Source organism: Augochlora pura, chromosome 3 (assembly GCF_028453695.1).
Source record: "Augochlora pura isolate Apur16 chromosome 3, APUR_v2.2.1, whole genome shotgun sequence".
In the NCBI taxonomy this organism is placed as follows: Eukaryota; Metazoa; Arthropoda; class Insecta; order Hymenoptera; family Halictidae; genus Augochlora; species Augochlora pura.
Window position 1 is genome coordinate 11,421,246 of NC_135774.1, and position 24,230 is coordinate 11,445,475.

The 24,230-nt window shown below is 40.6% G+C and overlaps 2 protein-coding genes across 2 annotated transcripts in view; one reads left to right on the forward strand and one right to left on the reverse strand.

Moving 5' to 3' along the window:
- Positions 1-24,230, reverse strand: part of LOC144478837 (neuropeptide CCHamide-2 receptor-like) — a 175,203-nt gene that overhangs the window by 133,545 nt on the left and 17,428 nt on the right. The gene's annotated exons all lie outside the window — the stretch shown is intronic.
- Positions 2,516-4,331, forward strand: Eth (ecdysis triggering hormone). Its single transcript, XM_078176535.1, has 5 exons — positions 2,516-2,543; positions 3,155-3,339; positions 3,411-3,492; positions 3,736-3,826; positions 4,262-4,331. The coding sequence occupies exons 1-5, from the start codon at positions 2,516-2,518 to the stop codon at positions 4,329-4,331; spliced, it is 456 nt and encodes a 151-aa protein (XP_078032661.1).

A 24,230-nucleotide genomic window follows, 5' to 3' on the forward strand; every position in this document is an offset into this window, starting at 1 on the left:
CAATCATTCCTTAAGTCGTTTTTATTTTCAGCAATTTGATTTTATGGAATTTTTAATTGTTTCATAGGCTTTGGGAATTTAGAATTCATTGGCTGCTTGATAAATTATTGCACAGCAGCAGCATTTTAATAATTTTAATATTCTTTCTATTTTATTCTACTTTCCTTTCTATTTTATCCTAATTTCTTTTCTTATTTTCTTTTCTATTTTATTCTATTTTCTTTTCTTATTTTATTTTCTATTTTATCCTAATCTCTTTCCTTATTTTCTTTCCTATATTATTGTAATTTCTTTTCTTATTTTCTTCTTTATTTTATTCTACTTTTATTCTTCATATTTCATTCTTAATATTTACCCCTTCGATTATTCATTCGACTCGTCGAGAATTTCTCGAAGAAACTGTTTAAGTTATTTGGATATTCATATTATTTGTTAAAAATTTTCCAAAGGATCTACTATTGTGGGTTTGAAATTATTTTCTTGTTCAAAAGAGCAATACAATTTTTACAGGAAACATGTTGATTGCTGCACGGTGCAGACATGGAGAAAATGAGCAAGACAAGCGTTTTGCTCGAAGGAATTCTTGTATTAAAATCATTTTCGTTGCCGACAAAAGTTGAACGAAATTTCTTCCGATATCTGAAATGCAGATCGAACGGTTTGATATGGACGGCACGTTTCATTCACCTACCCGGATAAGGGTTATAATGCTTGCAGCACGTAACCCAAAAACCATTTCGTAACAAATCAACGGTGTAACAATTGTCGCTTCGATCTACGTCTTCATTTCCGCTTCGATATTCCCGTAAATAAACTTTATGGAAAAAACTGTTAAAAATTCTTAAAAATTTTCAAAAAACTCTAAAAATCTCAATAGACCTCTACAAATCTCAAAAGATGTCAAAAAAATTCAAATGACCTCAAAAAACTTCAAAAGATTTCAATAGTCCTCAAAAAATCCCAAAAAATATTTAAAAAAGAATTCCTCGACTCGAATGAATTCTCGACAATTTAAAATACAATTTCGTAACTTCGAAATGAACAATGATACTAAAAAACATTCTAAGATAACGATTGTCTACTTCGTTTCTTAATTTACAGGACAATAATTTCCCGTCAACGTCCGGACAACGACAAATTAATTCCGGAAAATGTGGGTGCTAACAAGCCCCGGATTCGTCGTGTCGACACGATCGAAATGCTTAATGAATCGGCGATCCGCAGATAAATAGGAAGCAGAATCAGTCAGCGGCATCAGTGTATCGTGAACAACTCTCTAAGGTGAGTACAGCACACGAGACCGAGAAACCGTGTTTCAATTTTCTCCGGTTTACATTATCTGGCTTCCTCCTTTTGTATGTGTAACTCGAGTCCAAGTAAGCACACGCCCGGCGAAAGAATAAACTCTTTAAAATATTTGACCACGTTGAAAGCGTCGCAATAATATTTCAGTTTGTATTACAATTTTCATACGGACATTCTCTTTGAGGCTCTGCTTGGAACAAGTCATTTTTTTAAAACTCTTCTTAGACTGAATTTACGTAGATTTGTTCCATTTTTATTTATTGCACTATATTACTATCTTTTTAGTGCCATTAGAGTAATATTAAAAGAAAAAGCGTACATTGCAAGGTATGCTTGAATTAAGAGATATATCTATTTATTTACTGCAATATTGACTTTGTAATTAGAACAATATTAAAAGAAAAAATATGGTACAGATTACTCTGACTTGCAGAATTAGCTTCGTATTGAATTTTATATTTCTTCAATTTCGAAGTCAGAAAATAAGTAAACGCAATATTAAACAGTAAAACCATTAGAATAATTTAAAAATTATGTCGCAATATTGTGGCCCCATATCATAACATATTCCCTGCATATATTTCAATTAGTGCAGACAATTTCTACTTTGCATAACAACCTATTTACTACAAATATCTCGAATAAAGTGTCAAATATTTTAACAAAATCTAAATCGCATTAAAAATCTGTTTAAACTATATAATTCTCTTCATTTAAAATGTACGATAATTTTATCACGTCTCAATATCCTCCGCATTTAAGTTCCCCTTGAAGCCTGAATTTTGGCCTAGTTTTCGGTGGTTCTAAAGACTGGGATCGTTTATGCTCGCTCGAAGCACTGTCGCGAGTGTTTCCACGCGTGATCGCGAATGCCCGTGGAAACATCCGGAATATTTAAATGCGACCGGGCTTCCGCGTTTGAGCTCCTTCGCCCACGATCTTCAAGCATTCTGTCCACTCTCCGCTATAATGGAAGAAGTCCTATGAAAATCGCTCAGTTCACCCCATACGGCCGTGGAACGCGTGTCAGTCGCCAGTTTCCCCCGCTGTCGATCGTCGATCTTCGTTCCGCGGAGGATGGCGATGGTCCATCGAACGGGTCTCACTGTCGGCTAAATCTAATAAAATTGTTGTTGTCGCGGTCTCGTTTTCGGAACCAGTGATACTGAACAGTGTTCCTATCGTTTACAGGCCGAATTACCAGAAGAACATGGTTGGACGAAGGTTTTTCGTCCATGGTAAGTTCAATTTAATAATTTTCTATTTTAACTTACTTTTCTTTTTCTTAGTAATTGTTATTATTTCTTAAAAGATCAAATTTCCTGAGAAAGATTTTAGATTTCGAAAAGTTAAACTTTACAGTTGAAATTCTTTAGTTTTATGGTCATTTTCTGGTTCGCAATAGTCATTCTCTATAGAATTGTTGTAAGAAATTCTGCGATTTGATTTATAGTTAATATTTAGATAGTTTTAGATACACAGTTTTATCTATAATTTATGTTCGCAGTTTTTAGATAATTTTATTTATTTGGCTTTACAAAATAATAATATTTATTTGGTAGATAAATCAGCTGTGCACACAGTGAAGGAATAGATTTATAATCAGACTTCGTGAGCGCTCGATTATGGATATGTTAATATTCTTTTTCAAACTAGCAATCGTCAGTGCTCCCGAATTTTACACAAATTATTTCCCTTTTTCTTACAATTTTCTGCTATTTGTTATCAAATATTTTAACAGTTTTGCACAAATAATTTCTCCACCGTTTTATCAACTTCGTGCAGAGTTACTTTCAAACGGTTTAATAATCACGGTGCAATAATTTTGATAAAATAAATAATTTTCCAGTCCTTCTGGTCGGAACCTTCGCGATACTAGTCTCACAAAACGTTACCAAAGCCGACGAAGTGCCAGCATTCTTCCTGAAAATTGCAAAGAACATACCTCGAGTGGGCCGAAGCGACGGCTACGACGATCTCTTTCTAAAATCCCGTAAGAATATCGCTAAACACGAAGGACACATCGCGTCACAGGTACATATAATCAATAGAGAAAATAAAAAAGTTTTTAAGAACATCGCCAAATTAACATTTACTTTTGCTAGCCTGAATCTTGGTCACCCTACGCCAACGAGGATCCTTTCTCTGGCCCCATAAAGAGACGCATGGACTACCCATCTGATCACGGTAAAAAATTCAATATCCCAAATTCTTTACATTGTTTAATAATTTACAAACATTCATTAGTGACATTACGAATATAAATCACAAATACAAATTGCAAATATAAATGAAATTGATGCGCTGCAACTTTGATGTGCAAGAAAACGAACATTCTTAGTTTATTTAGAAATATTAAATAATTCCATTTTAATTTGCATTAAAAATGAACGTCTTTTCGAGCTCAAGATATTCCGATGTTATTTCCAGATGCTCAGACCTGGCAAGATTTTCCACTGCGCATAGGAGGCTCGCTGAAGCTATGGCGAACTTTGGCAGGCTACAGCGAGGATGGTGACGAGTAAGATAACAATACTAATTAATTATATACAGATTATCTAAGCTGAATATTTCCTGTGATAATATTCGCTAATATAATATAATATTAATACTATATTATATTATAATATTCTCTCTCTCAGCTTTTTCAAACGTGCATGCAATGTCACAATCATACTATCAATGAATCCATTTACAACAAAGCCGAACACCTCAATCTCAAAACAGTGAATGAATTCAAGCAACACAAAAATGCTAGAAAATTTAAGAAATCCTAAAAAGAGAAATACAACTTCATAATCTCACTGTTTCTCAATTAGTGCAATATAATTTGTATTCTGCGCAAAGATCTCCAGTTCAGCAGTCTTCGATTCAAGAGTCGACGTTCCACGCACGTTTGAAACAGTTGTTCACGGTTCCAGTAAAATAACTTTGCTGCAACTCTTTTTTTCCGTAGCATCGACAATGAAATATGGAAGCGCAACAAGAGGACGGGGGACGAGGCGATGGATCCGCAAGGCAATTAACATAAAAAGAGCGTCGCGGAGCGGCCGCGATGTCGAAAAAGAAATATACTTGTACTCTATTTCCGGTGTAAGGTGTTGGGAAAAATATCGAGAACAATAAACGTGTAAATAAGAAACGCGTGTTTCTCTGTGTATGTGTGTGTGTATCGGTTACCCCTCCGTGTCCTCGCATTAAACACATGTCTCGCGATACAGGGTAATTCCTCTCTAATTTCGAGTAATGGAAACGTTCTTCTTGTTTCGGGTTCAAGCAGGTGTAGTGTCGCATATGTTTCGGTAATTTTCTTATAATGCACCTATGAATTTTGAAAAAGAAGCGAACTGCGGCGGAGGGCATCCTTGCGCGTCGAGACAGGAAACGGCGTGCCGGCCTCTCTCCTTACCCTCTTCTCTCATTCTCTCTCTTCCGATTAAAAGCAATAAAACGAATGTCGACATCGCGTTATTAAATCGAAATTACCAGCTTCCGAACGTGTAACATTATTATACGAATGTCTGACATAATTATCTGGCAATTAGCGCGAATCGGTGACACGATTGACAAAATTCTAGTGATTTCGCGTGGATAAATTTGATATTTCTGTGGAAGCCAAGCAATTATTACCGCGTGATCGATACTTCCTGCGTCGATGCATCCGTGCAGGTAGATGCAGCACCGAGGAACGAAATTACCACCGCCGGTCGCGGAACAATGTCCGATGGATAGTCTGTAATCTGGAAATTTTCGGTGGTCCGCAGATGTCTCGTCATGTGTCATCGATCGTCTTTATTCGGGAAAATAAATAACTTGCATCTGCGTGCTGCAGAGATGCAATTTATATCGAATTTCCAATCTATATATTTTACTTAAAGACCGCTGTGAGGTTCTTTAAGCATCGGCAGAAAGTGTTGCAAATTCGTGGGGTTGTTCGATGCATCTTCTTTGTACAGTTGTTGACGACACGCTTATTTTTCGTTCGAAGTTTAAAAGATTGATTAAATTATTAACGATTTGAAAATAGTAACAGTTGAATGTTTATTTTAGCTATTTGATTTTAATCAAATTCTTTAGACATAGCTCCGTGAATAAATTGATTTAACTACACTCACAGTGGTTGCTTATTTTTCAACTGCAATTTATCACTGGATTGAGAATGACAGTTGTTGAATGTATATTTTATTTATTTGATCTTACGGACCATAGTAATATTTTTTAATCTTATCTCCATAAATAGAATAATTTAATTGCATAAGCAATGGCTGCTTATGCTTGGACCATGGTTAGGATATCATTGAATTAAGGGTAGATGGTCATCGCATGCATTTTATTTTCCAATGTATTATGATTTGTCTCAGTAGATATATATTTAGCGATATTTAAACTATATACTTATTTATAAGCCAACGTTTCTATTCAATCGTCAGATTCAATTATATACTGCAAATTATGCAGACATTCATTTTACAATATATAATCCAGGCTAAATACAATATAACAATTATTCAAACAATAAAACACTTAATAACAACACCAGATTTGCCTTTTATTGCTTCATATTGCATCTGGTACGTGATCAGACGATAAAGAGTTCTAATATAGTAGAACCGGTTAATCGAATTTCATACTTTATTACCACCAGCCAGCTGTTTGTCCCTGGTTAACGATTCAATGGAACCGCGCGTACGGTTCGCTTATTAATTTCAGAAATTTTACCCGAGCTCCACGGCAGCTGATTTCGATGATTCTCGCGAGGTTCGCCGTTCACCTGCTAACAGGGGGTTGCAAAGAGCACATGTCGCGAAGAAAAGGACTAGGCTGTCCACGGTGTCAGTCCACGTAAGAGCCAGCGCTATCACGAAATTGCAGTTCCCCAATTGCAGCGGCCCTGTCATGTGGAAGATAATTTTCCTAGATGTTGACCAGCGCTCGTGTGTGCGTGTGCGTGTGCGTGTGCGCGCGCGTACGCACGGCACGACTGTCGTGTCTTGCATAATTACTGATCATCGATCCCCGGGTGCCATGCGAAAAAAATATGACGCGGAGAGGGGTCATATAATAATGCGATCGTGCATCGAATGTTTCGCCCGGACGGATCACCCCTTTTTTCCTTCGTACGACCAGCGGCTTGGTAACTGCTGACTAAATAAACACGGCCGTGGTGTAGCCGGTTCTTATCAACAGAGACCGTAGTTTAAAAGATGAGTACTGCGAGACAGGTAATTTTATGTATTTGTGACGCAAATGAGTGTTATGGAATACGAAACTATAAAGACATTAGATGAATTTGTGGATATTGTATCATTTTCAAATTATTTTCGATACGAGCGTAGAATTTAACGATATATGTACCTTCCAAGCCTTAATTTCGCTATTTTTCGATGAATTAATAAATTTATTAACCGCTAAGTGCAAATGATTTATTATACGTCTGACAATCATGTGAATTTCTTCTCACGGTTGAAGGAAAATTATTGTAATATTTACACATTCCCTTGGCCTCTTTTCTATGAAAAATTATATCATTACAATTATATTATATCGAATTGTTAGAAAATATTTAAAAAGAATTGGAAATAGTTTATAAATCTTTATCACAGTAATATCGGCTACACTATCAGCTACATTTTTCTATCATTGTAACTCAAAAAAATATTTCTCGTGTTTTATTCAATACTAGCATTACTTTATTAATATATTCTATTAATAATAAACTAGTGTCCACATTAATATAAATATATTACATAAAACATAAATTTGTGAAATAGCGCTAAATAAAATCGTCTTTGAATCTACGTTTCGTTAAAAATAAATCATTAGGCAAAGAATTAAGAAGCGTCCAATAAATAAATTGTTAAGTCAGAATCCACTATTGTTTCTCACCTCGAAGGTTGATAACACAGGACAACGATATGAGAAAAGCGCACCCTGTACACCGAGTCTTCCATAGATGCCGCCAGCGATTCCTGTCAGACGACTAGCTTCATAAAATGTCTGTAAGCTGGCGCTGCATGTACCTCTTGGAGACCGATCGCTCCCCATCCCCCATCGGTCCTCAACAATAAATTGTTGTAATCACAATAATCCCCGCGTTTAAATCAATGCTTTGTGTTTACACGGAGGCAGCCGGGTAACCGGCAATTTTAATTCATTACAGGTTTACCGTGGCAGCCGCCGCCGCCGCCGCCGACGCCGCCGCGTCGCCTCGAATCAAATTCCCAGGTGAACAATGGGAGACGATTCCGGTTTCACTAAACGTTCGTCCCAGATTCGAAGCGTCATCGATAGACATCGGCTTTCTAAACATCGGCTAATTACTCGGAAAAGGGGGGACGTAGGGAGGGAGGGAGGTAGGTAGGTTCGCAACGAAACGCGTAATCCCCGGGAAGCATTCGCAGCCGCTTGTAATTAAAAGCCTCTGGGGCTCCGGGGGCCGGCCCATACATCTCGCCGTAAACTTTCCAAATAATTATACCGAGTATTATTTAATTCATGTAATGACTACCGTGGCGGACCGGTGCCGTAACACCGACGCCGAATCGAGCCGTTCGAGGTGTCTCTTTCTTCACTCGTCTTCGGATCCACGAGATCCGCGGCGAGCCATACTTTTGTCAACTCGGCTCGCGCTATTTCGGATTGTGTCGGTGGAAAGGGTCCATGATACGGAATTATTTTACTCGTTTTTGTGGGAGAGTCATTGGTTGACTGCGGGAATTTATGCGAATGTTTTATGGGAAATAGTTTAAAGAATGGGAGATTTGTTTTGTGATTAGAGGATTCCGAGAAGGCGATTGTTATTTTATACTTTTTGTATAATGCATATGCTCTGTATGTATAAAAATTGATAACATTCAATTTGGAAAAGATTATTGTAATTTATTGTTACGCGAGCTGAAATGTATCCGAATAATTGCTAAAAGCATTTTATATTATTACTGTTATATACTCATTTAATACTCATTGGGACTCGTTGTTATACTGGTTTTCATGCATTTGTGACAAAGTGTATCGATAACGTGTAAAACAGAGAAGATGTTTCAAGATTATGCAGACACTTTATATTATTTACGATTTATTAAAATTACTTAGTAAGAAAATAAGTGACAGTGTAGATATCGAAACAAATGAAGCAGATTTTATCATACGAATTTCCTCGAGTAATTCATTTATTATACAATTTCACCTTATTTCTTACGAGAATTAAAAGATTCCATCAAATTTTCCAATGCAATTCTAATACATTAACTAAAATTGAAATAAAAAGAAATTTCCAATAAAATCCCACCATTAACGCTCTAGTAAGCTATCCAGCGCCTCCGCCATCTTGGAAACGTGCCTCAACGATCCCTGCAAGCCTCGCAAGTGCTAAAATAATTCTATCAAATCTCGAACTGATATCTTCGCTATTTTTCTACATCATTCAACAAACTTTTGCTATTATATAGTTATAACAAATTTCATACGAAGCTAGTGGTCACCATGATGTTAATAACGTTTTAAGGTCGCCTTGACAAGAATTGTATAAACGCACTTGCATGCAATAAAAAAATATCTGCATACATTACAAGGAACGTGGAATAAACAGAAGTTTTTTGCTTTAACAATTTCAATGACTTGACAATAATACATCGGTATCGTCAGATTCTTCCGATGCCTTACCTGTCTTAAAAGTCGCCATCTTGCGTTAGTTATAAATAGACTGCAAATCTGATCTCGTTCATGTTACATGCAATTTTGTACGGTACAAGTAAACATGTAAATAAATTCTATTACTAGTTCAGATTTTGAGCAAAAGTCAGTAATTTAGTTACAGTCTAGTAAAATTCACAGATCATCGTTCGAAATATTAGAAAATTTCAATAGGTACGAAATAATAACGTGGATAGTTTTCAAGTATTTCGTTCCTGTGTCCTACAATTGACGAAAGAAATTTGATTTGGAAGTAAAAATTGCACTTTGCGTTGTTAATGGCATTGGTCTTTCCTTACAGCTAATTTGCACAACCCTTACTTACCACAATTTTTTTTAATTAGTAATAATAATAATAAAATCGTTAATAATACTTTAGAAAATAAATATAAATTGTCCAAAGGTAGGAATTCCATGTTACGATAATATAACAATAACTCGCACAAGTAGTATATTAAAAAGATACAATAAATGCTCGAGATAGCTAAATAACACGAACAAACGAACAAAATAATCGGGAATAATACTCTACAAGATCACAAAGTAGCAAAGGATAAGATTAAAATAAGTAGAAAGTGCACGAGTGCGAAATAAACGAGAAATTAGGAACGGAAAAGTATTCAATCGACGCAGCCATGAAAAGAGATCATTATGCAAGCAGTAAAGCAACAGTTTACGGACAAGCTGTCGAAGCGCGTATCAGTCACGTGTCGAGATTATTCGAAACTTGCAGGTTAATGGACTCGCGTCGATCGGCTTCCGAGCCGTCCATATATAATACGGGCTTTTTTTCGCCGTATTGCACGGCGTGTAACCTCGCCGGGTGACGGGGGTGTAAATGGTCCCAGAAGAGCGTTGTTTCCGCGAGACGTGTCGAAGAGGAGCCGCTGCCGCCTCGGCTCGTCTGCTCGAGGATCGGGCTGGCTGGTTTGCACGTAGCAATTTACGGAAACCGCACGTAACGCGCGTTCTCTCCGTGCGGCTGAGGAGGCGGCGAGAAAGAGAGAGAGAAAGAGAGACCGCTGAGAGAGAGAGGGGGAGAGAGAGAGAGAGACGAACGTCGGCGAGCGTTTCCACGGAGTGTTACGTAACGGATCGGCGCTAGATCGCCGGCCAGAGTAACTGTATTTTCGAAGAAGAAGCCTCCTCTCCGCGGCGAAATCACCGAGCAGAACTTCGCCTCCGGGACGATGGCGGTTTCGTCTCTGTTTTGCCATTTTTGCGCCGAGCCTCGCCAAGGGGAACCGTGGCCCCGCCGTTCGAGGAAAAATCCTTTGTCATCTCGGCGATCAACGTAATGACATGGTGCTCGCGGTGGGACGCCTTTTTATCTGCGGATTTTAGGATTATTTTCAGCGTGCTCCGACGGTGACCACGCTTCTGGACCGAACGCTGTTGCTGTACCTTCGATGGCCCACCCACGGGTCAATTGTTCTAAAATTTCTAACTATTCAAATAACAGAGTTTTAAATCAATTAAATCATATACGTAATGTTGTATAAGCTAGTGAAAATAAATATATCTTATGAATAGCTTCGTTTAACCCTAGATGGCTGAGCTTTAATCTAGTTTATTTAAACCGTTCACTTGATTAACGTTAAGAATACAAGAAAGGATATTAATAATATGTTAAAAGATTGCTGAATGTGGCTAAGAATTGTTACAAAAATCGTCGATAGTACAGTTGTGAAAATAATCTACTATTCGAGGTTAGAAGATTTAAGTCGTATAATGTCCCAAATATTCTAAATTATCTTAAAAAGTTGCAATTAATTTTAATTAATTATGGCAATGTTGCTAGTGTATGAACGTTCGAACTCTAAAGAAACCATCTTTTGTTAACTCCTTCAATAATTACTCGTATAAAGTATAATAGAAAAAAGTCACCCCATAGTAGCCAGCGCCACTACCCTTATGAATATTATACGTCACAGAAGATGATAAAATATTTCTAACAAGTCCATGTTAATTGTTATTGTACATAAAAAGCCTAGAATATCGTCCGCAGGACCTCCGTGATCCCGGGGAATGCGATTACGGCGCATAAAGACCGCCATCGCGGTTACTTATTAATCAAGCTAGCTCTGCGATATTAATAGCGGGCGCAAAAACTTCTGAGGTGCATAAAAATTCGAGCAGGGAACTTCGATTATTTTATAATCCCGTTAGATTTTACTGTTCGATCTGGTTCAACGCGAGTCCCGGCGCCGTTTCGTTTTCATTGTTTTTAAACGGTCGGCATTAAAACCGCGAGCGATCTATTTTCAATTGCGCTTTATAATCGATTCAAACGACTGTTAATTACAGTGCGAACGGTCGGGGATGCAGTTTTTTGCAGATTTCCGAGTTAGAAGGCGGACACGAATTTGCATAACCGCGCGCGCGCCGCGGGAACGCATTACGACGATTTTTCTCGCGCGCAGATTCGTATTAAATCGTCATAAAAATATGATTCCGGGAATCGTCAATTATCGGGATATCTTCCGAGAGCGCACTGGAACGTGATCAACGGGGCATCCGGCTAAGCTGCGGCTAAATTTATACAGTTATGGGGCTCGCCTGCGGATCCGCTAATGAAAGAAATTGTTAACGTAATAATGAAATATGGATGGCCGTGCCGCAAAAAACGATGCACTATAATTTCCGACTGGATTTGTTTGGACAATCTGTCCATTATTTCCAGGAGGCGCGCATGCTACGTCGTTATTCCAGTTATAATAATCTAGTTTATCAACTGTACGTCGTTTCTGCGGCGTGTCTTCCTGGAAGCACGTTCGAACAAGAATTTTACAACGCTCTACTTCGGCATACAATTTAGTCGAAAATTGCCGGGGGATTTTAATTATTCTAGTTGTTCAATCAACAGACTGCGCTCTAATGGATTCTCTTCAACATGGTGGTTAGGTTCCTGGAAGATTTATAAAAGCAGTTGGGCATAGTGCGACTGATTATGCCGCGAGACCTAAGATGCTCCAACTCTGTACAACCGACGGAACAATTCGGCGAAGTAATCCCTTTACCTAGACCTACCACCGTCTACCTAGCAGGACCGACTTAGTTGTGGCCACTAGTGCCAGCACAAGAAAGGCGATCATTAGGCGCCGGTACGAAAAGGTTGGCAATTCTTATATAAATACCACCACCGGTTCTCGTAAAAGTAGATAGTGTGTGCACAAAGGAGGTAGCCGAGAAATATTATTTTCAACTCGCTGATCGCAGGAGCGGCGAAACCATGGAGGGAAATGGAAGACGGCGCGCGGCATGGCGAAAAGAACAGGAAGAACGCCGAGGCGGAAGTTGCATGGGCAACGCGAACAATGCGCTTGTCCCGCGAGCGGTCGTTTAATAACCCTGATTTGCCGTTTATACGGGAGGTCATGGAGAACGGAGGAGGAGAGCAAACCGTGGCCGATGGGTGGTGGAGGAGGTGGTGGGGGCGGTCTGGTGGTGATGATGGGATGAGAGGGTGAGCATCGGGATCGCGCGCAACAACCGTACATAATCACGTAATGCGGTTATCATGCCAATTGCGTAAATATTTGAGCCAATTTGTGGCATGCAACGGACTCGGTATCTCTCTCTCCCTCTCCCTCTCTCTCTCTCTCTCTCTCAGTTTGTATCTCTCTCCTTCCCGACCCGTGAGCTTCACGAGACCGCCGACCGATCGGCGACCTATTACGACCAACTTGTTGGTGGCTGGTGTTTGCCGTCCTCTGAATAGAGCACCACACCCCCCTCCCCTCCCCTCTGCACCGCCCTTATTCTTTCTCGCCGGTAATTCACCCACGACGCGTCGTCGCCAAACATTTCGACCCACTGCCCTCCCATTGTCGAAACGATACCCGATGAGAGAGGGAACGAGATGTTCGCATGCACCGTGGACATGGGAGCGAATCGATTGCACTGGCACACGACGCTGCGACTGCTCCAGAAGTCGCTGAACGAACTGGTAATCGCTCGGGCAATTTTTGTGCTGGTCGCAGGATTGAAGAAGATTTGGAAATAGAGATGTCTATTCATAAAGCAATTTGTAAGAATGAGATTTTCCGATAAGGTCTGTAATAGTTTAATAATATCTAGTTATAGTTTAATAATATACGATGTTTAGTCAGTGTTAGATCAGCTTCGGAAGTAGCGGTATGAATTGGTAACCATGTATACAATTTTTATGTTAATCGGAAGATTTTGGAGAGTTTAGAAATACAGGGGATAATTGTCTATTTTATAGCATTTTCATATTTTTATAGAAGCTTCATAGATTTACTACCATTATGCGTTCTTCGCAGCTATAGTATTTTATAAAATGTGACGTATTTATTTATAAGAATCTTTGTTCGCATATAGATCACAAAAAGGTCTCATACCGCGACCTCATCACCATAAATTTATATCTGCAAGAAACGACACCGCAAGTCACGTTTCCATTTTCGAGATATAGTCGTCCAATGTTCAAATCTCTAACGTTGAAAATTTCATAATTCTGTCCAATCTACAAAATTTGAATTCACGATGCTTTTTCTAATAAATACGTGAATCCTGCAAGCTACAGTTAATGCATTAACTTGAAACTATGACTCTTATCTTTCCTAATAGCCACAGAACCACGGTGACCAACAATTCCAGTACAAGAAAGGTGACTACGAGCACGAGCACAAAGAGGGTGGCAAATAATCCTTGAAAACCCGGTCGCGCCCATAAAAGTGCAACGAGCGAGGCGCTCGCAAAGAAAGGCAACCGAGAAATTTTATTTTCAACTCCTATCCGCAAAAAAAGCCAGGACGATCGAGTGGAGGTGGGGTGGCGGCAGAAAAACGTTCCGTTCGGAACAAGGCCGAGGAATTAGACGACGACGACGACGACGACGACGAGAGATAGAGAGGCGCCTCTCCCGGTGAGGCAGCGAGCTTTTTTCACAGGGTAATTCACTGGCAGTAAATGCAGGTCCCCCTCTGTTCCTGGTTCCTGCTCCGTTTCACCCTGAGACCCGTGGGCTTTCGCTCCGATATCCATGCGCGTGTGGTGAAGTCTCTCCGTTCGCCGTGTCTCTGTCCGTGTGCCGCCTTCTCATCCCCGCAGGTAGGAACAGACGGTCGGCCACGGATCAATTAGGCCGAGTGTACAAGTGTAGGACCTCGTAAACCTGCGGGACCTGCCGACTGGACTTCCCTCGGGATATCGTGTGAAAAAAAAACGAAGTCAAATTCGCGCCAAGCCGCGCCGGCGAACCGGCAAAAACCCGTCGACGATCGACGACCGTCAAGGGGTGGAGGGAGCGGACGGTCTTTCCTGGAATGAAATCAATTCTGCGTGTGTGCATCTACATTTTTACTCTCCCTTTACGGTTACGATACTTTGCAAATTTCACACGATCGAGATTAATGTAACCTTACTTTACCTAACTTTCACCCCTTTATACGAGCACACCCTCTCTAGTTGTTCATCTTTTGATACATTTCATTCTCTCTACTGCACTTCACCCAACTTCTTCACTTTAATATTCCTAGTTTCATTCGTGAAATTAATCTCGTGGAAATTTTAGGGGTTGGTTTTCGATATTTAAGGCGATAATACAATTAATCTAGTTTCTATCATTCAAATTGTACATTTTGCTATTATTGAAATATTATATATTTCTTTACTTATATTTATATTTCTTGTACATTCTTTTAGGACAATGCACGCCAGTCACTTTTAACCCTTTGCACTCGAGTGGTGACTCTGAGGCACCACTGAAATTGTTTTATCACGATCCAAGATAATTTTTATAACAACAAAATTTAGATTTTCAAAAATTCTTAAGTAGTGAAACTGTTGGTATGAGTCACAAAAACCAATTTCGTATGTATAAAAGTGCACTTTGTTGCATGAAACGGAAATAATATGAGCTAGAAAATTATTTCAGATTTACAGATAAAGTAACCTCGAGTGCAAAGGGTTAATACTTGATAGGGTTAACCCTCGAGTGAGGAGAAAGTTCATTCGTCGTTCATATCGAACATCATATTTTATTAATGCTTAAATACTTCTCTTTAGTGAATCTATAGGTTCTCTGTTTTATTACTGCATCGAGTTCACAACTGTGCACAATAAATTGTATATATTGTGCTTATACGATGATTTTATTCTTTTTACGTAACGCCCCTGTAAACGTGTATACTTAAAAAATCAATCGATCGATCAATGGCAGAGTTTTGTCTGTTTTCCAGCAATAGTTTCAATAACCACAAGAAACAGTTTCCATGCACTTCAAAGTTCCGTCTTCCATACCTTCCCCGAATAAAGGGTTATACATTTCTGTCTTCAGTACTTTATAATCATTGTACTGTAGTTCATAATCATTGAAGCTATTTGTCGGTGAAAGCTATAAATTATGAAATGAGATACTCTCCGAAGAGCTTCAATTAAAACAGTACTTCATTAACATACAATAATATAAAATGTTTTCAATTCACTTAGAGTAGTTCGCGGATGATTAAGGGTTGGAGCTCGCGGCGGAATATTTTCTAAATTTCCACGCCGGTTGGAGGAGCTACGCGGAGTTTCGCCGAGGAAATAATGTTTCACCGACTGGCGGGCCTCCATCGCAACGTGTCCTCCCCCATCCAATCACGGTTCACAATGCGGGAGAGACGGTTTGTTGAAGAGGGTTGAAAGGTTATCACGCGGCGCGGAGACGCGGAGACGCGGAGACGTCGCTTCCTCCGGTGTTCGAGTCCTCCTTTCTGCCGTTCAGAAGCGTGTGAAAAGGTGGTACGAGAATGGGGAGCAGAAAAAGTGGCGAGAGAAGTCGAGGAGCCTGGAACAGAGGCGCCTTGTCATGCCGTGTAATGACGGCGAGGCAACGCGACGCCCTGCCTCGAAGAGGAACAGAAACTCGACGAGAGAACAGCCCGTGTTCCGAGGCGGAGGGGAACCAGAAAGAGCGAGAGCGAGAGAGAAAAAGAGAGAGAAACAGAGAGAGAGAGAGAGAGAGAGAGAGAGAGAGAAAGAAATAGAGAGAGAAACAGAGAGCTGGAACAAAAAGGAAAAAAACAATTACCATCCTTTATCTTCCTACGAACGTAGAGAAAGAACGTCTCGCAGGTATTACCGAGAGATTCGAACGAAATAAAAGATCTCTCGCTACCGTCCCTTGTATCTATTCCCTTCTTTCCTTCCTCCGAATCAATGTCGGCCATTAAAGTGTCGGCCAAAACGAAGCTACCGTGCCCGATATTATCGAGCGACGGTAATTAATCGTCCAACGAGATTCGTCATTTTTCGAGCGTGGGCCATCACCGCGGAGAATGGGAAACGTCATCGTCGGCGCCGATTTCCTGTTACAGGAGAACGAACGAATTCGAGGATCGGCCGGGATCTATTATCTTCCAAGAGAAGGAGGCACTTCAGTCTTGTTAGCACCGAGACGCGTTTCGTTAATTTTCGGTGAGGGCTTTCGGACGCTCCTTTTCAACCCCATACTTTACGTTTATTGTTTCCGAATCAACCCTCGTCTGTTCTCTTCGTTACTCGTCCGGTTTTTCCACTGGTTATTAATATTGGTTCATGAGGATCACAGATACATAGACAGTAGTTATATAATTTATTCTGACATGATACTCCATTAATTTTTAACTTTAAATTAATTCTTTGAAAATTAAATGTTTTATAATAGAAATAGAAGATTTCCTATGAAACGTGTAAAGGTTCGTCCTTTTGGAAAAACCTAATAAATAATTTATTACAAATAGAACAAAGTAAATAAACCCCCTATTATTATGGCAATATTAACAATAATTAAAAAATAGATAAACGCTCCATCATGCAAAGGTTAACCTATCCAAAGAAATGAGTCGATTGCCCAAGTGTCCGACAAAGGCATCGTTATCAAAACTGATCGCGAATAAAGGGATCCGTGATGATTATTCCGCCGTGATTCTAGCCGAGCGTTCGATTCGACTTTTCGGCGCTGCTTAGGCCCCGGCGAACGTGTTAAGTGGCCGCGGGGAGCGTGCGAGAAATTGGCTCGTAATTCAAGCGTCGAATCGAGCAGAAGTCGGAAGCCGAACGAATTTCTTAATGTAGCCGCGCTGTATCGTCGTAATTTCCAATGGGGTCGTGGCCGGGGGGTGTGTTAATGCCGCGGCGTTTCCGCCATGGGACGGTGTTTCGGGCCGCGATAAAGAACGAGGAATCGTCGTTTCGCGGAATTTACGCTCGGCCCCGAACCGATAAAACCGGACATTAACGAGGCCATCGAGTTCGTTTTCATTGCCGTGGCGAAAGGAGCCACGATCGGGATACCACGGGGATCCCTTCCTCGCCTTTCTCCCTTTGGTCCCCGTTGGACTCCGTTCGCTCCCGAAGCACTCACGTGAGAAGTGGCACTAAGCACCCGCCCAAAAACGAATAAAGAACTTCTAGTTTCCCGGATAGATATCGTGAGAGGGTTGCCGGCTACCGAGTCGGGCACGGGGTGCCGGTTACTGTGGGGTACGGACGGGGGAACTATCGATAGTTTGCGATAGTTCGCATGAACGCGATAATAAGTGGCTCTGGAAACAAAGGAGTGATTTTTGCTTATGATTTTTATTTTACCTTCATAGTATTGGGAACGATACCAGATTATTTTTCTAGAGTTAATTAAATTTAGTATTTCAAAGATGTCGCCTAAAATTATTTATTTTATGATATTTCGTTTTTTAATAATTTAATTGATAAAAGGTAAACTGATAAAGGACCAACTACTAATTAATTCATTCGTAAAACTAACATCCATATAAAATACCGAAACGTTAATTACTTTCCAATATTTGTATTAATCAATGGACTACTCTAATCTATCGCTAACAAGAGAAATAACAATCGAATCACACATATTAAATATTTCTATTACACATCACTCAATATAAAAAAACAACAAAATGTAATACGTCTTGTTCCATAAATATAAAATTGCCTGAAAACGAACCAATGTCACAGGAATTTCTCATTCAAGACAAAACGTCTTCACTAGCCTATGCCTATGACCTAGAATCGGGGGAATCGAAGGAAGCCAGGAGGTGTAAAAGGGGTGAAAAGGGACACTCGATAAACAACCCCCCGCGGCGGGCACGGCGGATACGGGCGTTAAATGAAATTAGCACGGCGTTTAGTTTTCGTTAGCCAGGGACCCGCTCGGCCGATCCTTCGGGTTATAAATTATTCTGGAATGACTTGCAGTGAAATGGCCGGCGAGAACAGGACAGAGAAGGCGCGGCCGGCACGAAGCAACGGTGGAGCGAGCGAGCGGACGGCATGCAGATGAGGTGGCTCGAAGACAGTAAACCGTCCGGAGAGCAATTTGTTTTAGAGCGATATTTTTATTATCGACACTCGTGAGTGGCTTTCTAGATACTTTGAACAACATTCTTGTTTACTCCCCCGTGCTCTCTGGTCTGTTGGTATACGTTCTTTCTTGCTCCTTGTTCTTTCTTGCTCCTTGTTCTTCCTTGCTCTTTGTCTTCAGGAATTGTGGAGGAATTGTTCATTCAGGAATAATTTGGTGGCTTTTCTTTCTTCGCGATAGAGTTGAGCATTATTAGGATTGATTCGAGTTAATATTTATCTAAGATAATTATCTAGATAAATTCCTTTTAGTCGTACATAACCTTGACATTTTATTCGATTAATTCATTATTCATTTCATTAAAATAATTCATTCAATTGTCATTTAACTATTTAATTCCACACTATTAATTTAGATTATTTATTATTATTGCAAAGACTAGTAATGACATACAAAATAGAAGTATTTAAATGTTGTAACAAACAATGTTGAAGAGTCTTATGGTTACTAAAATTTGCTACGACTTAATGCTTGCACTTTGTACGTTCACATACAAATTATGCACATTCAACTACATTATCAATAGGATGTTATTACTATACAACGGATCATTGATATAGAAATAAAAATTGATACAAATAAAAATTGTCAAAGTTAATTGTGACAAACAATTATTAAATGATTCAATCTTTCGTATTTTACGTAAACACAATCGTACCATTGTTATAAAGTAATATTATACTTTAACTTTGTCCTCAGTTTTTTATTCAGTAGTCCTAGCTTTAAAAGAACAGTTCTGGAAAGGTCTGCAGATCTTTCAAACGATTACAAAACGAATGGAAGGTCTTTTTAGGTTCGCGCAGCGTTCTCTCCAATTTTGCATAAAAGTTCGCATTTTAAACACGCGTATCAGAGTCAGAGGAACCCGAACAACGCCCACAAAAAGGGAATCGTCACCGTTTCGACAGTTCCGGGGGCACAACAGCGGCCCAAGAATTCGGTAGCAAATACGTCACCAATTTGCCGGGGCCATTCAAGAGTCCCCTGTCATCTGGGAGTGCGCCAGGACCAGTCTGATTTACAATCCAGCCTGTAAACAGGCGACAGGGCGTGATTGTCGCGTGGCAGTTCGTGAAAAAAAAGAAGAAGAGCGAAACGCTACGCGCCGGTCGCACAGGTAGACCAGAGCGTGGAATTCTCGAAAAAAAAGAAAAAAAAGAAAAAAAAAGAGAGAGAGAGAGAAAGGAAGATGACCGCACGGAAAAGCGTTAGCTGTGCGCGAGGGGCGCACCTGTGTCGTCGCGTTTTCCTCTCCTGGACCGGTTAACCGACCGCGGGGAAGATAGGATCGGTTACCGGTAACGGTCTTGAATGGGTTTTAGCAGCCAATAAAAATGTGTAAATATTTGATGCAAAAAACGCGTGTTCCGTGAAGGGACCACGGCGTAGACGAGGCCACCGCCGGTGCGCGGGTCAGTCGGTGTCCTTTTGTAGAAACGAGGTGGGTCCTCCGGCCGACCTTTGTAGGTTCCGACCTAACCTCGTTTGTGAAACAAGCCGGGGCTACAGGTACGCCAGAGACAAAGACCCCACCGCTCGCCCGTCCGGGTATTTAGGGTCCCTGGTTTATAATTGCTTCCGAGATCTCGAGCGTAGTGATACTTCGGGCTTGGTGTCCTCTCTTATTATGGTCTCCCTCGGGGCGCACCCCCGGCCCCCACCCCATCCGGTCAATGAATCAAAATCGAGAGATGGAAACCAGAGGAGGATCGGTCCGCGGAGCCACGAGTCCTCCTTACGTTTCACGGTAGCATCCCGCTTCGTCGGCGAACAATGGGCCGTGCTGGTGTCCCGCGGGGGGGAGACCTTGGCTAATCTACTTTTTCCTCCTTTCAAAATCCTTTTAAACACGATTTGTCCCGCCATAGTACGACTGATCGATCACCCGTAGAGAGTCTTCTCCGCCGGGCTAGTCCAGTTTCCACGGACCCTCCTGCAACCTAACGCGGCACCGATTGTCGAACCCTTTTCCTCGGCCAGCGCCAGGCGCCAACGTTTCACGCCTCCTCCACCGCCGAACTCTTTTTTTCTTACCGGCCGGTGTTGTTAAGGGTCCTGGGACGTCGCAACGCTTGCTAGAGTTAATGATTTTGAGCCCCGAGAAAATTATATCCTTAACCGGACCGGCGCGTTTCGTTCGCCTAACGGTCTGCTGCGGGATCCGCCGGTCTTCAGAGTTTCTTGGGTTTCGCTGCGATTGCACTATGCGTTTGTATCAATGGACCGATTTGCTCGAGGTTTATGCGAATTTTGGTACACGTTGGGAATTGTTTAGAACTCTAGAGTAAATTTAGAATGTTAAATAATAATGTGTATAAGTAGCTTATGAGAACGTTGCGACGATATGCATTTAGTTTTATTTGGTTAAATATTTTATATTCGTTTGTGAAAGTAACATTGAGATATTTATACTAGTTTTTAACGAGTATTATTATTAATTGTTTCGACTAGTAGATATATTGATTAAGTAACTCGTTATTGTAAATTAAAACTCGTCACTTTGGCAAGGTTTGTAAACCTAGTGATAATTGCTACAGTTTCACCAATCCATTATAGACTCTCATGTCGACAACAAATTGAATTATAAATACACTTAACTTTCATCTAACTATATTCAATGAATTTTCTGTAAAGAATTTGTCACGATCTCAGTTCTTGACAAAATAGATAATCCTCCGAAAAAAGAAGAAAGAAACATTTCTGATTTCAAGAGTCTCGAAACCCCTTAATGTTTCGATTTCGAATTTCGCGAATTTATTCTGCCTTCTCTCGTAAACTATGTTCCCTACCCCATTAGAAAGCCTTTCAATACCATTACACTACTTTTGATATTAATAAGTTTTTGCTCGTAAAATGAATACATAGATAACTAAACATCCATAAAAATATCAAATAACTATACGCTGCAAACGAAGAGGACCAAAGCAAATAAAAACACGCGACGATACGATTATCCAAATATTTCGCCACGGACTGTAGTAAAAGGTCATTTTCCAGACCCCGGTCTAAGGTGTAGCGAGCCAAACGAGGGGAATATAGACCAACGACAATAATCAACGGTCATAAGTCAGCTTCGAGGCAGCCCCGGTCCACGAAACCCTGGCAGAAAGAAGAATCTGCGGACTGATGTTTCCGTGCTAACCTCCGAGTCGCCCGAGGGTTCGCGTGATCCCCGACGTGTATCCTAGGCGGACCATAGTCAACCCCTCGGACGAGGCCCTTTTTTCAAGAGGATCGAGGACGCCCGAGGATTCACGGGGGCCCGATCCTGAAATCCGGGACACGCGAGCCTCGCGGGAAATTCCTTGGCTCTCTCTAGTCGGCTTCTCTACTTCTTGGTAAACCGACGAGTCGCCTCGAGGCGTATACATCCTCCTCCTCCTCCTCCTCCACCTCTTCCTCTTCCTCCACTTCACCCTGTCCCGGCCGATTCAAGGCCTCTTTTTTATTTATCGAAGGGCCGACGCAGTCTTCCCTCTGCCTTGATCTACAATTACGTAACTAATCAACACGGTTTTAGAGAAATGTTTTACCGAAGATCGGAGATCTGCTGTCAGCGATTACAGATCTCTTTCACCCGTCCCCTTACGATTTATGGTAGAACTACGACTGATTCAATTTCGAGCAACTGTATGAGAATACTTGCAAAATGGAACTTTAATATCTCTGCTTTTATTTAATTAATTTATATAAACGTGGACGCTGTTTCATTCGTTATAGAATAGATCAATGAAGTACTGGTAATATTAAATAGAAATCGAAAAATATCGCCTTTGAATTAAAATGAAAATAACAGGAAAATTCTTAACATAATTGAAACTATTGAGAACGTATTTTGCAAGTTATTTTAACTACGTTTATTTTATAACAATTCATCATAACTATAATGACAATTTTAGACAGAAAAAAGGGAAGAGTAATAATTTTTCTGACACCCACTGAAATTATTAACGGAGAAAAGAAATTTCTCCTATGTTTATTAGAACAAAGATTGCATAAAAATCCGCAGTTAATTGAGAATGTTATGACGCGCGCATTTTAGGGAATACTGGCATCACGAGGGACCGCGCATCCCACATGGCCCCGTAATCAATCTTTTCGTCCAGCGAGACACGCGGATCATAAAATTAAACGCAGCGATTACACTAGCCTAATCGAGATCACGTAGATCGCGCAATTAAGCGAGGCGCAAGATGAATTGAGTAATTACATTCGCATTACAAGAGCCGGTCGCGTCCCACGGCGTATCAGATCTTCGAGAGCAGGCTTCATCCCCCTCGAAGATGGGTATAATTATCATTCTTCAGATGCGTATGCAGGATTCCGCGGAAAAAATCGTTCTAATATTTTAGCTTATCTTGTCAGACTCCGCTCGACTCGTTCCACCAGTTTTATCGCATTAGCCGCATCTCTCTGTTCGCAGTACGAAATTAAGTGACCGACAATTATAATTCGAATTCTTAATATTAATCTTCGTACTCGGTTTTGCAATTTTCAGCGGTTAAAGTGTTGTAAAGTGTTGAAAGTGTGTGGTAATCGACGATGGTGTTAGGATGCTTTCAGGATCTTGTACGCAGTTTCTATATTTTTTCTAAAATAATTTCTATATTTTTTCCATATTCTTTCCATATTCTTTCCTTAATAATTTCTATATTTGTTCTATAATAATTTCTATATTCTATTCGAATAAAATATCAGTATGTATTTTTTTTATTTTCTCCATTAGTCCAAGAATTTAAGTAATTACTTCAATGTTTGATACATTAATCATCTATTCTATTTTCTTGTTCTATACGCGTTGACTATATCTACTATACATGACTATATCTACTATACATGTGTAACTATTGTAGATTGCGGATTTTTATACAGAATAAAAATTATCGTCACTAATTGTAACAAACATGAGTCAGATGAAAATATCCTGTTTCCTTAAACAATCTTAATGAGTCCAAGAATAATCCAATAATAAATTTATCTTGGCGTGACTGTTACACAAAATACCATACTTTGTATATTTCTTTCTTTATAAAGGGTCGATATCTTATCCGCACACATGGATAAATTATTATTATCTTAAAATCGTCTGTACGAAAACAAGATTATTTTTCATTATAAATACCGATATAAATTCGTCTAACGCACATGTCGAACACCTATAGGAAATCCCGTCGTTAGAATCCACGATACAATTAATTCATGCATTGTTGGACGTTTTCAACGACCAGTTTTTGTTCGAACGAAAGCCGGCCCGGTCAGCGGATGGTGGATATCATGGTGACGAACGAACGCGTTCTTCTCGCGGCGAAAGGATTCGACGGTCTTCTTCACCGGCGTGGCGCCAGGGAAAAGGTGCTCGAAGGTGCTCGAGCTCCTTCGGCCGAGGCCTGGAAGCGTCGCGTCGTTCCGTAGGTTTTCGAAGGGGGCACGAGGTAAAAGAAGAAGTTCCACGGCAGAGGCACTGGCGCCGCATGCGGCAGCCTCAAAGGGATCCTCCGCACGCCCATCTGTCTCCGCCCCGCCCCTATTCCCGCGCACCATATACATCATGTACGACCACGATGTGCCCAACTGACCAGAGGGACTCGGTTCGACATCGTGTCAGGCCACGTCACACATCACCACCACCGTTCGCCGTGTCCCCCGGAAACTGACCAACCACGTGCTGCCCTTGTAATCGGGGTGCCACGGAACTGACTTCGGTCCGGCCGGCACCCCGAAAACAGCGACAGACCCCGAAAACTAACCGATACCGGGCCGACAATAAGGTCGACGGGTTCCATGTCGGCTAATTTTCGGACACTTGGTGCGCGAACGATGGCTGTGCGCCCCTCTCGCCTACCCTCGAACGGTGCCACGGAAAATG

What these genes read in the sequence shown, in the direction of transcription:
- Eth (XM_078176535.1), top strand. Translation starts at nt 2,516, where the DNA reads ATGGTTGGACGAAGGTTTTTCGTCCATG. An exon ending in AAGGACACATCGCGTCACAG is followed by an intron (nt 3,340 to 3,410) that starts GTACATATAATC and finishes TACTTTTGCTAG; the next exon opens with CCTGAATCTTGGTCACCCTA. An exon ending in TACAGCGAGGATGGTGACGA is followed by an intron (nt 3,827 to 4,261) that starts GTAAGATAACAA and finishes TTTTTTCCGTAG; the next exon opens with CATCGACAATGAAATATGGA.